Raw genomic sequence first — 17,933 nt, forward strand, 5'->3', positions numbered from 1 at the left:
CATACTCTGTGGTTTGTGACCTTTAACTGTCTATCCACATATTTGTCCAAACTCTGTTCAAACACTGTGTATAACACATGGGCAAACATCCACATTGGAACAAATCCTGCAGTGGACCAAGCCAGATTTAGTAAAAAGCTGCACCGATTCACCATACTCTCACATTTGGTCCTTTCATTATTATTGAAAATAACATCAATAATACAGCTGTATGTCACACTTGGACGTGTAAAACCATTTTACTACACCTTATACTGTGCATGTATGTGTCTTAGTGCTAAATAAAGTCACACACTCCCCCTGAATGGCCAGAAAGAACATATGCACATATGGCCTACTGCCATCTGAGTAAAAATCTACATTAAGGAGGCTGGAAAGGTAGCAGGAGTCCAAAGTTCATGAGCATCACTTTTCACTCACGGTTGGCGTAATGCATCAAAAACCCCAGAGAAGATCCTGATTTGGGTTAAAACAAACCCATTCGTAACATTCAATACATTTTACAAGGACAAATATTTCTTGTCCGCCACCACCGATGTCAACTGTGACCAGTTCAAGCCCCATTCATACACAGTGGATGTTTCCAAGGACTGGAAATATTGACCTGGTGATGACAGGCTGGTAATCTGTGTTTTTAAGAACCAGTGATTAATCTGTGTATTTCTTACTCTCTCCTTATTAGGAATAATGAAGCACTTCTGGGCTTTTACAGTACTACTAGAGTAACAGAAATGTGAAACAAATTTAACCCAAAGTCTGCATACCCTCCAACAGGTTTTTATTCCTTATATTATAATTAGTAACGGATATACTGTCCCTACATTTGTCTGTTTATATAATATATAAAGTATGCGTAAGTAAGTGCAACTCCAGATTTAAAAATGTCATAAATCATGTGTGCTGTATGTACAGAGCAAACACATGCTGGTATTTCATTCACTTGTCACGGCATGTTAATATTGATATACAAAGACCTGAGACACTTTCTAGTTGTCAAGAGCCACTGTTGTGTGTGAGGCATGATGCTTGGCAGGTGAGGCAGTCCACCTCCTTCCTCTTCCTGTGACTCTCATACATCTCCTGTTTCACCTCCTTAGACAAGACAGGACAAGACAAAAAAAACCTCCGGAGGGCAAAACTGAAAGTGAGAAAAACAGGTTGTCGTCTCTACAAGGTCAACCAGCTGCCACAATCAATGAGCCTCTTCTGTCTATGAGTCAACAAAGCCCAGAATCACTTCCAACCAGGAATTTGTCATCAACATCGCACCTATCCGGCCCCATCAGGCATCCAACAAAAACACACAGTCATATGTGAGCTTAATGGTAGGTTGACTCACTCAAGCTATTATCAAAAGCCTGTTTACGGCTGACTTCTTTTGTTTTTTTGTTTTGTTTTTTCCTAGTCTGGTCCCTCTGCCCATGTGACCGGCCTCTGAGGCACCCTTTTGGTGCTGTCTGTTTGCATTTACCCCTGCAGACAAACCCGTAGCTTCATCAAGGGTGCTATGGAAAGGACAGTGTGTCACGAGGGAGTGTGCGCTCACTGTGTCGCATTGTTTTAGAGGCTGGATGAGTCATGGAAGACAAATCGAGGTTGGTGGCATTGTGAGGAGGCTCTTCCATTGCATTAGGACGGCACTGTTAAATCAACAGTGGAATTACAACACGAGCAGGTCAGAGCAGGAATTGATTAAGGCATAGTCTAACCTGATTACCTGAGAAGCTCCACAGTTGCATGTTGTGACTGTAATTCTCTTTTGAAGAAGAAGAATACCATTCCTCTGCTGCCTCTGTCGAGCTTAAAATTAAAATTCTCTAAACATCAAATCATATTTATAGCTACTAATGTGAGTGCAGCATCGCAATGACTGTTTCAAGTCATTTCTATATGACTCACCAAAGAAAATCAATGGCTCATACATCATCAAAAGAGCAGACAGCAATATTTCTTCTGCTTTAGTCATGGCTGAATTACTCTTCATCTGTATCGTCATTTTTTGGGTGAGATGAGTCTAGGCTTCCAATTATTGGTTCTTTTGAGTAAAATTCAAATGAAGTGCTTGACACAGTGTAGATTTAAACCGAAAATGCAGTCAGAAATATGTTAGACAAACCGCCCAACACACAAACACAAACACGGACAGCCGCACACCTCCTCCCACCATCTCATTCAGGTTTTACCACATTTCAAATAATGCTTCTCAGTAGGGTTCAGCTTTCTCTGAGTGGCTGCCTTTGATTTTTTTTTCCTAGTCTGCACTGATAAAAGCAAAATTACACAAGATTGCCCACATACAATAGGGGCAGCTATAAATGCACTCATTTTGTTTTTCACTTTCACCTCATATATTTTCTTCCCTTATGCAAATGTCAAGTATGTGCAGGTGATGGGGCTGCGAGCATGATCCTTTTTCCTCCCCTGCTTCTCTTTTTCCTCCCCTGTTTCCCCCTCTCTGTCTCTCTTTGTGTCTCGCTCTGACCACCCTCACACACACTGCCAACGTGAGGTAGCCATTGCCCGTGTGTCCGACGTGTCGTGTGTGTGTGTGATGGTCTGTGACGTGTGTGTCACGTGCCAGCGGTTTTAGGGTTCCACGAGAAGCTACTTATTATTGTTATCGTTTTTAGGCATCATCATTATCAGCTGGAGCAGACGTGGCGGGTCCCTCTGCGTCATTGTTCACTGCAAAACCCCTAAAGCTCTTGCTGCCAAAGCTACCCAAAACATCCCCAACAGGGGAAGAGGAGGAGGAGGAGGAGGAACGTCAAAAAATTACTCTGGCACTCTCTCAATGTCTCTCCTCTCATCCACGGCCTGCACTCCCCCCTCTCCCCGTGTGGACCCTCTGCACTCTGTGTCCCTTTTTTTTATGCCTCTCTATCAAATGTTCACCTCTTTTGTCTCTTCGACTCTCTCTTTTTCTATCGCACTCTATCTTTCTGCGTGACACCTTCTGCCCTGGTCCGTTCTCTGTGGCCGCCATTATCTGAACCACCTATCTCCTCATCTTTCCCTCAGCTCCCCCCCGTCTCAATACTCAGGGAAAAAAATTACAACCTACACACACACACACATACAAATACTTCCACCCCTCCCAAAAATCTTCCACCGTACACACACATTCACCCCCCTCACCCATCACCACCACCACCTTCTACACCCTCCAAACCTCTACCCCCCACCCTAATCCTAATCACACCACCACCACCGTCATCAGCCCTTATCTCTCTCCACCAAATCTGCTGTGACTCAAAACAATTTCCTCTCATTTGCGATTTTACTGCCCGCCCCCGCCTCCTACACCTCCATCAACCCACCTACCCCCTCCAAGAAAAAAAAAACCCTATCCACCTCCTCAATACCCCATCACTACCCATCCAGAGCAAACCCCACCCAAAGCGCACATCATGCACACAAGCACAAGCACATATACAAATGCACTCACGTACACACACTCTTAGCAGTCGCCATTAAGAATGACGGCTCGTCATGTGTAAGCGTGACTTGCCACTGTCATCCAGTGGAGCCAGAGAAGAACTGCAGTGTGACGTCATGGCGGACGCCGGCGCCGCTGGTTGGTGGAACATATTTACGTGTATGTGATTCTGAGTGTGTGGTTGGGATGGGGAAGACGGAGGATACAATTTGGTGGGTGGGTGGACCCGGTGGGCCTTGCTGCATCACTGAACCAGGGAAATGAATGAGAGCCCTTCATTAGGTGTCACACACCCCATCCCCCAACCATTCCAATCCTGTTGGCCTCCACTAATTTCTCTTTTTTTCTCATCTTTTTTCCTTTTGGTCCCCACAGGAATAGTTGAAACAACAAAAAGCTGGTGGTGTTGCAATGTTTCTTTATCGGTTAAATCAGAAGAAAGGTGTTTATAACATTTGATCAAATGATCAGAATTCCTTTCAATATTCAGTGAAGCAGGCTGGTGTGCCTGGAAATTTGGAATGTTTGAAACTCTACAAGAGCAAAACAGCACCACCCAATGGGAGGTTCTCAGAGAGCAGAGCGCCTTGCTGAGAGCTATTACAATGGCAGGAAGAACACAACACACGACGAGATGGCAGGACTGAAGCGTGTGTTGCTTCACAGGGATTTCACCCCAGTGAGGAGAAAATAAACAATGCTGCCTCTGACCAAGAAAAACAGCCTCACTTCAAATGTGTTAGCAAACAGTCAGCAGTTCACTTGGGTCCTTTGGTCCTTTTTTCTAACAATTACTCACTGTACAGGCGGACACAAGCTTTACTATCTCCACACATGTAACATACAGCAAACCTAAGATAAACAGGAGTTAATACCTGCTACTTTTTCAGTATCTTTGCATTAGCAGTGTGTCAAAGGATTGCATGTAATGTAAATGCGGTCATTCATAAGTACAAACAGCAGTTTATCGATGTACCTTGAACCCAAGTCAGCCAAAACAGAGGCTTGTGGGAATGACTAATTCAAAATGGCTGCATAAAATGTCACACAGACACCAGAGCAGGCTATAAGCCTTTATGACTGTTGACAGTAGCAAATATATTCTGTCATTTACCTCCGAAGCTATCTTTTATGGTTGTGAAAATGTTCCCTGCAAGCTGTGGGATATGCAGATTATTTTCCTGTGTATCATAAAAAATGTTTTTCTATCATTTTTAACTTGTGAAACAGGGTGGACACTCTGCTCCTTGTGCAGCCAGTTCATTTATACTGACACAGAGTATCTGCCTCACTTTATTTCACTTTGCTGGAGGTGTGTGTACAGCTTGTTGGTGGGTCGTGGGTGCAGACTTGTATCAATGCCCCAGCACAGTGTACATGTCCACTCTCACAGACAGGCAGCAAGGTGGGCAGACGTTGCCCAGGGTTATTGATTATTACCCTGGTAATTGGTTATTGATTACTCCCAGCCTTCTTCTCTATGTTGCAGAGGGATTGTACTGTACTTTACCAACATCATTTAGTTTGAATTCTGTTTTCTGCCAAGACTCATTTCAGTATGGAAGATTTATCTGGAAACAAACACACACACACAGGAGTGAATGGACAGTCCAAAACACACGAATCATCTTCTCCCGCTGCTCGCAGTGTTGACTCATGCTGCGGCTCCTGCATGGAAAACATCAAGCTGTGGGTACCTGGAGGATACAAGAATGAAACAGTTCAGGTTTAAAAACAGGCCAGACCAGTGGTAAGACTGTCTTAAATCAATCAGCAACTAATCATAATGAATATAATGAGATGGGAAGAAACATTTTTTTTCTTTTTTATTATTGTATATTTAACAGTTTGCTTCAATTATTATAAAGAAAAGTGGGGTTTTTGGGGGGTTGCTTTATTATTATTATTATGCCACTTTGACATGTGGCTTGTGATGATTATTTTTAATTTGCTGCTGTTTTGTTAGAACAGTAATTAACATGTTAATGAATTATTTTTGGGACATATTAGAAAAAGAATTGCTTGATAAAAGTGTTGCAATTATGTAAATAAATATGTAAGAGTTCAGGCTTTTTTTCCCTCTGAACTCTGGAAATTAAAAGTTACAGTTTGGAGTTTAAAGTCCTAATTCTCCATTTTTTAAAAATTCCTTTTTCATAATTAATAGACTTGTGTTGCATTATAGTGAATGTTGGATATTTTTCAAATATTTTCATGACAGATATGCAAGTGTCTCCTCAATAGAAAATTATAACTTTGTGAGGAGGAAAAAATTGTCCAACTCAACTTGTATCAGCTTATTCATTGCACAAATCCCAGAACCTAATAGATGATGGCATTTAGTTTCCTTTGTGTGAACCTTTTGATGCCAAAAAACCTGTCAAAAACCTACACCAGTAATCACAAGAACTATTTTCTAAAGAAGAAAAGAAAAGTTGTAAAAAAAAAAAAAAAAGACTGTTGGAAAGAAAAACCAAAGCATGACACATGTCAGCTGAAGCCTGGAGACAAGAACTTTCTTACCTCCAGGCCTCTTTCTTTAATGAATAATAACTCAATCAGCTGCTTCACATGTAGCATTCGGAGCTTAATGTTTTATCCTTGTTTTAATAGTTATGAAGATGAGAGAGCTTGATTTTGTTTTCCACTTCATTTCACAGTTGATGAGCTTCCTGATCGGCTTCGTCAGCGTGGTGTTCTGCGGTCACCTGGGGAAAACATCTTGTTATTGTTTCTGCTTTCAAAATATCAAAAGAGCCTTGATATTGCATTTCTATATTTATTTTACTTATCTACTCATTTCCCTTTACTCATCTTTAATTTCAATACAGGTATTTCCATTGGCTATGGTTTGGCATGATGACTCTCATATCCCAGGTATTCATCCTGTTGATATAACCAGGCCTGGTTACTGCTGTGTTCACAGCATGCTCTTTCAGATTGTCTTCCTTTGACCTTTTTGTTGCACATGAGCAAGTATCATTTTATTTTCTTGTTTTTCTCGCCACCTTCTTGCAGACTTATGGCAGCGGTAACCTAAAGCGTGTAGGAGTGATTCTTCAAAGGGGAGTTTTGATTCTGCTCCTGGCTTGTTTCCCCTGCTGACCTCTGCTTAACACTCGCTGTCAGACAAAGTGCTGAGGTCGCCAGGTGAGCGTTTTACACCCAGCATCATGCTGTACAATCAGACAACAATGACAACAATGCTACTTTTTCCCCTTTCTGTCTGATGTAAAGACTTTCCCAGCTGTATGCGAAGATCTTCATGTCTGGAGTACACTCATCACACCTAATACTAAAAGTCTAAATTGTCTTCTTGACAACAGCTGTACTTTTTTCTTTTGCTTTTATACATTTTTTGTTATTTATTCCTTTACAAGGTAGATCTACAGCTGCCTCTATTCCTTGGCTGTGTTCTTGTTTGTCTACAGGTTAAAGGTTTTAACAGCACTCTGCATTTAAGACTGCCTCACACTGTACAAACCTGTACAGTAACATGGAAACATGCTGTCGTCATAAACGCTACTTAATCCATCACACATCTGTCAGGACGGTCAAGAGACTGCCTGCAGTAATTGGGTCCCTTCCTACAACTAGCCATCCCAATCCTGCTGATGCATTGTCTGGAGTGGTGGCTGTATGAGATGGTAGGATTCCTGGCAGGTGTCATCAGCGAGACCGAGCTGGGGGCTCAGTCTATAGTCTATGAGCTGGCAGAGGATTTGCAGTACATGTTCCAGTGATGTGTCCATAAAATGTCTGTTCACTTATTGGATAGCAGAGACAGTCAATCAACAATGCCAGTAAATCCTGCTTAAAGACTGCAGCATTAAGATTTCCGACTAATAGAGCTTAAAACAGACCATTAGTGTGCTAAAGTTGTGTGTGGCTTCCATTTACTTTTGGTCAAATAGTGTATGTCCCGTTGTTTTCCTTTTTTCCTGAATTTGAAACTTTACTATTACTGATGTTTTCAGATGAACTTCTTTTGTCTCAGGAGAGTGTTTTTATGCTTGATGCAGCTGTTTCATTGGTGCCTGTCTTGGAGTGGCCAATGATGTGATTGGTTACATTTTCACCACAGAGAGGTAAGTACAGACTGAAGCCAGTGTGGATCATTTAAAGTCAGTGTGGTAATCATTATGTATTAACTCCAGAGAACACTGAATTGGTATTTTCTTTTTTTATTGTCCACTATAAGCTCTATCAGCAGCTCTCTGTGGATACTTCTAGGGACATTATGGAGAGGGTGGCTGACGTTATGAAGATGGTTTTATCCATGTTGCCGAAGCCTTTGCTGTGAGAATGTGTAACACTGCATATGCCTCTGCTCGATGAAATAAATCCGATTTACTGTTGTTGTACTGTTGTTTTACCTCCACAGGGTGTGACAGGTGGTATTGTCTGGGGAGCAGGCAAGCACAAGATTAGTGCTATATGTAACTTTGTTGGGTTCCCAGTTGGAGTATCTTTAATGTTTCCTGTCAAAATGGGCATTGTAGGTAATTGTGGCTTTAAATGTCTTTGAACAGGCACACTACAGAGAGAAAAAATGAAGGTAAACATTGCCCTCAGCTATATCTTGTCATATTTTTGGATTGTGATTTTCATCATGTTTTAAAACACTTCCCCACAGCTGTGAGAAACAGGCCCACCTAAAGACAAGTCAATCCAGTTCTCAGAGTCCAGTAGAGGAGAAGGTGAAAGCACTAGGATCGGGTCAGCAGGCATCAGATGATGCTTCTTTGTCTGTCAGGCAGCTGTTTGTGCGACGTAGACTCGCTGTGATCCTCATATTCGTCATCCTTGCGACAGGAGTCCTCATCAGCGAGCTGCTCGTCAGACTGCTCGAATTAGATGAGTGACCATAATTAGGTGACATGCGCAGGCAACAAAGCACAAAGCTCTGTGAGTCTGAGGGGGCAGGTGCATTTTGTGTGGTACAAAAAAAGAATCAAGAATTATAAAGTCAAACATGGAGGTGATTATGTATGACTATCTCTGGATATAGTTTTCTTTATATAAGTTATTATAATGTGTATTTTATAGCTCTTTTTGGTGCAATCTTTTCTGACTGTGAAAATACTGTATAGGCATGACAGCCTTTATATAGAAACCTGGTGACAAAATATACTTTCTCATCCTACAATACTCTAAATGGATGCCACAATTAGAAATCGCATGATTAAACGTTATATTTAGGCTACAGCGCATCTGTGGATGTACGCTTTCATCATCAAAAGACAGAAAGGCTGCTCTTTTTCTTTGGTTTATTTTTTTTCCCTTTGATCTGCACTGCCAAATTTGATGATAATGAAAGGTCTGTACACTCACACTGCAGCATGCTGGCTGGATGGAGACAAGTCAAACTGAGCAAATCAAGCACCTGTTCTCCCTGCTGGAGCAGATAACTAGCTAGCTAAGGCCTCGCCATTATAGCCTCGCTCATAAATATAGAATTCGCCCCTGGTTAACAGAGAAAATGTAACCATGCATGTTTTTGTTAAGTAGGCATTTATGAGAAGTGTTTCTGTAGTGGCTCCACGTTTTGGTGAATAACAATACCAAGAATGTCACAGCTGGTTAGCCTGACTTGGAACACGTGTCTGTCCAAAGGTACTAATAGCCTCATTTTTCCAGTTTCAAAGTCAAATCCATTTCAAGACAATATATGAGTTGGCAGTAGGATATTGCTACTGGAATGTACCTGTACATCCAAAATATAACAATAAACATCATTTTTTTATCTGATTTGTGTCTAATTGCAGTATATGTCTCATTACATCACAACTTGTTTCCTAATAAAGAGGCAAAGTCCTCTCCCTTTGATTGTCCCAGTGACTTCACAGGTGAAGTGTGTGTCAGGGTGACTCCCATATTGTTGATGTATAGGCCATATTGTGTGACATAAAGGAGAGGGTTACAGAGGTATCTACCATCCCATCACCTTGTGTACAGTCCACACAGGCCACTGCAGCAAACTGATGTTTGTAACAATCGCACACAAAACAAACTGCATATTAATTTATCATTATTTAACATGTAAATCAGGCTTGATTCATACATGGTTACATCAACGTTTGAGCCTCAGTCTTGCTCATCAGCAGAGACACTGCCACAGGCTCCTCACAGAGACTGCAATCTCAGCCCGCTCACCTCCAGAGACTGCAATCAGTGGCATGCTGCGGCTTCATTAACAAGTCACTGTGAAGAGATTCACTGACAATATTTTTAGACAAGAACTTACGACATAGTAGCAAAAGGGCTGTCATGATTATGCTACCATGCTGTATAATACACACACAGCTGAAACACTGTTAAATGATATACATGTTTACTGGATGGACTTGTGAATATTGCTACATAGTGCTTTTTTTTTGTAGCACTGCGCCCTCCTGTGGTCATGTTTAAAATCTGCCAGTCAGGTCAGTATTTGTCACCATGGCAGCAAAGAGAATTATGTTTATGAGTGAAGTTGTGTTTCAATAATTACTTACCAGCTAGCAAGGTGCATATTTTCATGAAATAAATACATTTATTTAGCTTAAAAATGATCTTTTACAGAGTTTTAATTTCATTGTTGGACACATTAAATGTATTTTTATTGATTATTGTGCTGGCACAGTACAGTTTGTACGTATAAAATAACTAACTTTTTATTTACTTATTAATCACCTCTGACACAAGACGACAATGCAACGATGATGTATGACCACCCGCTCATACAGTTACACTGTGTTACATATTTACACATATGAATTATACATTAGATATGTACAGTCATCAATATTAAAGTTTAAAAAAAGACAATGATTTAAAGTCAGTAAGAAAGAAGACACATTTCACAGCGCAATGTATAAATCAAGTAAAGGAAAGGTTCAACAATTAAAAGCTATCTGTATAAAACTGTTCCTTGATGCCCACGTAGTTTCTTGGTGAGGGATTTGTAACGTGCCTTCTTTTCCCAGTTAAGCATCTCAGGCTGAGCAGGTTAAAATGAGAAGACAAGACCTTTGTTCATCCTGCCAGTGTTTGTATCATTTGATATTGCCTCCAGCTTTCTATGGATTTTCTCAGCAGTGCAGGGCTGAGACGTTAGGTAAAGCCAGTGGTCCATGTCAGGCTGGTTTTACAAAATAGCAGCACAGGTTTATTAGAAGATGTGCAAATCTGAAGGAATTCTCTCACTCTCTCTCTCTCTCCTGGAATAAAGTGTTAGAACTGTGTGGAGCCACAAGATGTTCAGACATCAGAGATCAACTCAGATGTTTGAGGTCACATTTAAAGAAGCCAGCGGTGAAGGAGTGGAGACGTTGGCCCAGTTCAGAGTATAGTTGGCCCTGCTGTGGACACTGGGATCTGGTGGCGGGAAAGCAAAGTGCAAAGCAACACCTACGGCCAAAATAAGAAACGAAATTAAGAGGACGAGCCCTCGGCGCAAGATCAGCTGAGTGATGGAAAGCAGTGCTTGAGGTTGGGTCGTTGCAGTGTTCATGTTCTGCTCAGCATCCCTCTCAGTCCCTCCTATGTGGGTATTGTTGGTCTTAGCCTCGTGAGCAGATTTCAGTTCCTGATCCTGGATGTCAACAGGACTGTATCCATCTGTTTTAGGAGGTACTTCACCATCCAGTTGGGCCTTCTGGGTGCAAAGATGCAGATGTCAATATATATACATGACAATAATAAAAAAACACCTATACACATATCCTGTGTATATCCACTTACTGTGACTGAGCAGTCAGGGAGGTCTGGCAGCATTGCCTCAGTCAGCACGGTACTAGCAGGACGTGCTGGTGTCACCAGCACTTTCCTCCCAGCGCGCCGTTGAGCCTACATAATAAAAAGTAAATGTTTTACTGTCCAGATAAGATCCACAACATAATGGACATGAGTATACACTGCTGTAAATGTGATTATTATGAGTATGCATAAAAGAAAGATAATACAGATGAAAATGCTGAAAGTCAACTAGAAATGTTGTGAATACTAATGATCAACCCTGCCACCCTGCAAATGATTCTCTGATGCAGCTCCATTACAAGAATATTCAAGTTTCATGTGGATCACATTCCTGTCCCTCATTTTTTTGGTAAGGATTAAATGTATGGTTTCAGAGAAAGATAAGTGAATCCCACCTTGTGTGTGACTTTTTTCCAGTTGAGTTTATAGATCAGAAAGAGGAAGAAACCCGTCTGAAGGAAAACACAAATAAGGAGGCCCACCCACAAACCTACACAAGGGACACACAATAAACATAATATACAGTGTATAGCTTTGGATTCAAGTTTATATTTATACAAGTTATCAATTTGATATAATGATAATGATTGAAGCATCATAGTAATGATTACTTTGCCATCCTTGTCAGTGGTTTGTGTAAAAAAGCACGAGGTTTGCTATAGTTGAAATATTAGAGCCAGTCCTAAGGCTGAAAACGTCCCATGAACAGTCTCGTCTGATTTAATTGATAGCTTGTTTGCAGAAACATATGTACAGTAGAATGGGATGGAAGAATTACCTAATATCCTCATCTTGGCAGCAAACATCAGAGCTATTCCCACTGGCAGGCCGACGCAGTAGTATGACACCAGGTTTGACAAGGCTGCAATTTTCTGCAGCCCTGAACCTATGAGAATCCCTGTGCAGACACACTGAAAGGGCACACAGTCAAAATAAGCAAACAGCTCAATGTACTATTCCAAACAAATCCTCAGTGTGAAACAAGACTGTGATAACATACCAAAATAGCATCAAAGAACTGCACAAACGTGTAGACTGTGAGGCTGTCTGACACCATCTCCACAATGTTACTGCAAGCAGGAGAATAAGATCATCAAAAAGAGCTGCTGTTATAATACAGCAATGACTTTGTGTCGGTCTGAAACTCACACATCAGAGGTAAATATGTAGCCAACCACGGACTTACTGCCAGCGATGATAATACCCTGGAACACAGCAAGCACTCCTATAGCGAGGACATTACGTAAGGTATAATACCTGACACACTGTATGGTCCACGGTTGTGATGCAAGATTTCATACCTGTCAGAATTAAGGCCACTTTGCAGGTCACTATGGCTCTGGTGGTGTTCCCGGCCCCCAGAGCATTTCCAACACGTACACAGACTGCTGCATGGATACCTAAAGGGAACTGCAAGCGCCATTTATTACTTACTACATAAAAAAAATCTAAAAATTCTGAATGATTGCAATAATCTATACCATATACGTTATGGCTCCTGTTTCCAGCATCACATGCTGGGCAGCAAGATCCACCTCACCAAGTAAACCTGATACAAACATGAGTCAGACACAGATCGAGAGATCAAATCCTGCTACAAATGACTTTTGTCCATGTGTGTGTGTGTGTGTGTGTTACACTAACCAGCAAGAAAACCTCCCACGTCCCATATCCACCATTCAAAGCAGACCATGAATGTACTGGGAACAGCCAGCTTCATGTAGGAGTCCCATTCCTGCAGACATTCAGTGGACCAGCCTGCAGAAAGTCAGAACGGTGCTCAGCATGAGCTGATTCATACAGCTAAAATTGACCTGTGTGTGTAGAACTCACCACCCCATGTCTGCTGATGGAGGTTTTTCCATCTGATGTAGCCAAACAACAGCAGGCAGATGGTGATCCAAGACAGGCTGTTGGCGATCGCTGATCCACTGCAGAAATACATAATAACAACATATTTACTGAAGTGAAATCAATTTGTACAACTGCATCTTTGCAGAGTCTTGGATCCAAACAGTTAAAGAGTGACCAGTTAATAATTGTTCTGAGAATGATTCTTGACAGTTAGAAGAAGAATAAACAGGACCCAACCAGAGAGGACTGATTGGTTGGGTCGCATGCCTGTTGAATCAGATGTTTGTCCAGCTGGAACAAGATCAACTCCTGTCACAGTTCTCTCTTTTTTTCCTGCCCTGTGCTACATTTCTCTCCTTAATGACGTTTTTTTTAAATAGTTATAATAAGAAAAATAAACACTGGACACTGCTGACTCAGCTTTAACAGAAAACATCATTCCTCTCAGCTGGATGAACAGGTAGCTTTAGTGACCTCCTGTCCATATAAAAATAAGATTCCTCTGCTTTATTTTATCATACCACTTTGAACTTGATACCATATCAAGCAATACAAAGTCCATTATAGGATGAAAGGGTGCGAAACAGCATGACCCACTTACATGACACCCAAGTCGAGGCTGAAGATCAAGATGTAGTTGAACCCCAAGTTGATAATGTTTGCTGCAGCTGCTGTGTACATCTGTGGCAGAATGATCCCCTGAGTAAGACAGAAAATCAGGAAATTAAAAAAATAGCACAACGTTAACAAGTGTGTTTTAAGTGTTTTAAGATTACACATGTTCTGTTACATTTTTGTTACCAGTTGGCTGCCACATGTTTCTTTAATTCATCCTGAGAAAAGGTAACTACATTTGTGTGCCGTTATGAATGTACCTGGTTTTGCAGGTAGGAGACCTGCAGCTGGTGCAGGAACATGGCCTGAAAGAGACATAGAGGATTTTTTTCTATAGAATAAAACAACTTGTTAATGCATTTTCCAAATGTTTGTATGCAGGGTTGACATGCATGCCAGTAATAATGGTGATGATGGACAGGAATTCATTTTTGTAGTGGTTGTTGCATTACTGACACTGATTCTAATACACTATATGTTCATGAAATATTTTCAATGCACTCACAGGAACAGCTGGTAGAAATGCCATAATATAGATCTGGGCAATTCTGATGGGGGAAAAGAAAATGCAACAAAATTATGTGTCTCATAAGATCTGATGAGGATTTTAGCTTTAGTTCATCTGATTAAATAAATAAAATGTAAATAGATCATATAAACTGATGACAATAATCAGAATTTAAAGAAACTGTGTGTGTTTCACAAAGCATGACTTTACCTCGCCACCTCAGCCTCCTGGTGCATGATGAGCAGTAAATTTTCAGAGTTGAGGAGAAGACCCCAACAGGGCAGACAAAACAGCAGCAGGATCAGTGAACTCCTTTGTAGAATTACTCCCACACGTTTCATGTTCTTACTGCCGAAGGTCTGTAAAGCACAAGCGAGACGAACACGAATGACATCTGATTACATTAAGTTCAAAAACCTTTCTGTCTGATATTACTGCAAAGATGATGCTCACCTGAGAAATGAGTGTGTCACAGGCCAAAGCAAGGCCAAAGCCAGTGGCAGATGTGGTTACATTAATAGTCTGAAAATTAAAATAAAAGAACTTAAAATGTTCTATTTATGTTGAAACCAATGCAACAACCTCCAGGGCTGAAAGATTAAACCAACATGTCAGACTGGTTCCTCTAGAAGTGGATCAAGCCACTTAGATCCTCATTGGTACAAAGGAGCAATGGATAGAATCTTGTCACATTTATGATCTGATAAAGTCCCTCTTAGTGGATGGCCACAGGTTAGTTGGTACATGGACATCCACATACAGTTTTACCACTGCCTCAGATGACTACATTTACGTCATAAGAATTCTAACAAACTGTTTCATTACCTGGGGAAATGTTCTGGGCATGTACGGGAGGAGAACCCGGGGGAGACCCAGGACAGAATACTGGCCTGGGAACACCTCAGGATTCCCCCAGAAGAGCTAGAAGAAGTGTCCAGTGAGAGGACAGTCTGGGCATCTCTGCTTAGACTGCTGCCCCCACAACCCAGCCCCAGATAAGCTGTTGAAGGTGGATGGATGGATGGATGTTTAACATCCCTTCATCACCTCTCAGGAAGGGGAGTGTCTGTGCAAATCATTCTGACAAAGAAATATGCTGTATCTTTTTCTACTGACAGAGAGAGAAAGAAGAAACCAGCACCAACACTCAAAAACCTCACCATCCTGGTCTGATCATATCACTTCACTACCCTGCAAACAGATCAGTATGCTACTCTGAGTGGAGTCATGACAACTTGTCAACTCTTCGAATGTATCACCTGCACCACAGTGCTGCACGCTGGGCACATCTTTGACAGAGGTCAGTGCAACTTTTAAGGACTTGCTTCAGTTAGGTAGCTTAGCACAGAAAAAAGAGACAACAGTCTTTTGTTTTTTGACATTGTATGCTATGTCATTTGATGTAGTGTTTAACTCTATTACAAACCAGCAATGTGTATTTTCTACTACTTCTAATGGATACCCACTCTGAGTAATAGCAGTAGGAGAAGCTGTAGTAGAATGAGGAGATATAGATCATACCGCTGAGGCCAGTGCATATCCAGCCAGCGCTGCATTGCCAATGTGACCACAGAATATAGTGATAACAAACGGCAGGAGGAAGTTGAGAATCCTAGACAGCAGCTGTAGAAACAAACAGAAAGATTTCATTGATTTGCACACAGCTGCATCACTGATCAGGTGAAACTAAACAGTAACAATTTAACAGCACTCAGCAGAAAGCCGAGTTGTGAAATCACACGGCCTGTTTGCACTGACATACAATGGGCAGGTTTCACACCATTCTACTTTTCTTATTGCATGTTATGCATTTCAAAACTGGTCACTGACTGCATTAGATTGTATCGTGTAATACTGCACATTTAACAGTAATCCTGCAACAATGACTGAATGTTCTGCAGTCACAGCACTTCATGAATAACACACCTCTCCCCCACCGACACTTCAACTTTCCCCTACTCACCAGTGGGCCTGTGAGTCGTAAGACTTGGTAGAGTTCTTCTCTGTAGGCCAGTGGTAACCAACGTCTTACACATGCACACCAAAACAGTTTGGAGCTGGCCACTGTCGCCGCCTCGTCTCCCACTACTGCTGCTGTCTTGGCAACAGAACCCCCAGAAAAAGGCCCTGCACCCTGCGAGGGGAGTGCAGGTTCTGGGGAACCCTGCTTCTCCATTCACACACAGAACGAGAAGACAGAGGGGAGAGAGAAGGGAGAAAAGCTACAAAACACTGAAGGGAGGGAAAGAGGAGGGAGGGAGGAGGGAAAGAGTACAAGGGTAAAAGGAGCAGTCAGCCTATCTGGTTTTAGAAATACAGCACATGCACTCCTTCAAAGTTATTGATTAAATAATGTGGTTCAGACAAGAGTGGGAGGGGTGACAGAGTGAATAAAAAAGAGAGAGAGAAAGAGTGACCGGGGCAGTGGGACTGAACAAAAGTCTTTTTGATGTAAGGGTTAGCGAGGCTGATAAACGTGACTTGATATTGTGGGAGGAATAACACTGTGCTGTATACAGTGAGTGCTTGATGATAACGTTATATGTGACATATTTCGGTGTGTGGCTGTGAATGTGAGCAGGGCTCAGTAATAATCTGATGAGGAATGCCTGTTTGCACAGAGCATACAAGGAGCTCTGATGGCATAAACTCTACAGGCTTTCATTAATTGCTTATGAGGCAGCCATGATGTTTGTTTTTGTGTGTGCGCGCACACATGTATTGCCCACTGATTTTATCTACCTCTGTGTGTACTTTGCCCACAGATTTTATCCCAGGGGTCGCCATCCTCGTGTAGAAGGCGTGTAAACAAACACTGAGACAAGCACAACTACTATGTGAATGGCACACTAATTGCATGCAATATTAATTTAGGATGAGGTTGTGTGTAATCCAAAGTAATTCTCTTTAAATTACATGTAAATGTATATAATCTGCCGTGTGACAGAGCGTCAGTTTTGACACTAACAGGTCACAAGCACTGCAATCAGCTTACACATTAGCTGATGACCACTCGTGTGTGTGTCTGTATCTATGTGTGGTAATAACAAAGTTTGTGTGTGTGTGTAATATAGGTTACTAGCCAATCAATCGTACAAGATAAGAGCAATTCTTCTATGACTACATGTCGCTAACCTTTGATCTTTCAGGAACCCATTCACTCACTCAGTGAGTGTACCAAGCTGTCATATATTATATGCACTGATTATTAAAAAGAATCCTGTGCTTGTAATGCTTAAAACAAAGTACACACGCAAAGAAGATCAAGCCATGACGAATAGAACTAGCACTGTAGGCGGTCAAATCCCATAAGGTATTTAAGAACCTGTCAAAGACTAAAAACAGGGTTAGCAGACACAGGCCTTCAGTTTAGCTTTAAATCTAAGGACAGAGGGGAATCATACTCCAATATAACAGCATGGAGACTGCATGCCAGTCTTCACTAATATAGAACAACACAGATAACAAATTACTCATCTAAGTAATGTGCTTAAAATGAAGTAGACTGACATGCATTAGAATATCATGATGTTCAGGCCTCATTAACTTAATGTAGCTGAAGACTGTGGACACAGTTGGTCAATGCTTCTCTCTAGTGGGTGAGAAAGGGACAGCTGTTTGAAACACGGTGATATAGCAGCGATGTCTGTGTGTTATAGTGCATCTGCAGAACCCTGAGCTGCCCTGTTTATCCCGCTGACTGATGATATGATTTATTAAGGTTAAAGGGGTTGTTTACTGATAAATAAACTTAAATAAAAAAACAAAATGTCAGAC

General features: G+C 41.5%; 1 protein-coding gene across 2 annotated transcripts; it reads right to left on the reverse strand.

Annotated features, from left to right (window-relative positions):
- Window positions 1-10,033: 10,033 nt before the first annotated feature.
- Window positions 10,034-16,363, reverse strand: slc47a1 (solute carrier family 47 member 1). Of its 2 annotated transcripts, none has more exons than XM_028421335.1 (17): window positions 16,120-16,363; window positions 15,678-15,779; window positions 14,610-14,678; window positions 14,367-14,515; window positions 14,154-14,196; window positions 13,909-13,953; window positions 13,635-13,732; window positions 13,013-13,110; window positions 12,824-12,937; window positions 12,661-12,728; window positions 12,481-12,589; window positions 12,329-12,404; window positions 12,180-12,249; window positions 11,958-12,090; window positions 11,575-11,669; window positions 11,165-11,269; window positions 10,034-11,075 (listed from the first exon to the last, which is right to left on the reverse strand). In XM_028421335.1, the coding sequence occupies exons 1-17, from the start codon at window positions 16,330-16,332 to the stop codon at window positions 10,701-10,703; spliced, it is 1,962 nt and encodes a 653-aa protein (XP_028277136.1). In that variant the 5' UTR covers window positions 16,333-16,363; the 3' UTR covers window positions 10,034-10,700. The 2 variants fall into 2 exon arrangements, with proteins under 2 accessions (XP_028277136.1, XP_028277135.1); XM_028421334.1 differs by having other exon boundaries at window positions 10,034-11,078.
- Window positions 16,364-17,933: the final 1,570 nt, after the last annotated feature.

Source organism: Parambassis ranga, chromosome 14 (genome assembly GCF_900634625.1).
Source record: "Parambassis ranga chromosome 14, fParRan2.1, whole genome shotgun sequence".
NCBI classification, from domain to species: domain Eukaryota; kingdom Metazoa; phylum Chordata; class Actinopteri; family Ambassidae; genus Parambassis; species Parambassis ranga.

Bases quoted from the DNA above. Each gene is read 5' to 3' on its own strand.
- slc47a1 (XM_028421334.1), bottom strand. From the start codon at position 16,332: ATGGAGAAGCAGGGTTCCCCAGAACCTGCACTCCCCTCGCAGGGTGCA. The intron at 12,938-13,012 runs GTGAGTTCTACA...GACTTTCTGCAG, and splicing joins CCATCAGCAGACATGGGGTG to GCTGGTCCACTGAATGTCTG. The intron at 11,670-11,957 runs GTAATTCTTCCA...TCCCTTGTGTAG, and splicing joins TGCCAAGATGAGGATATTAG to GTTTGTGGGTGGGCCTCCTT.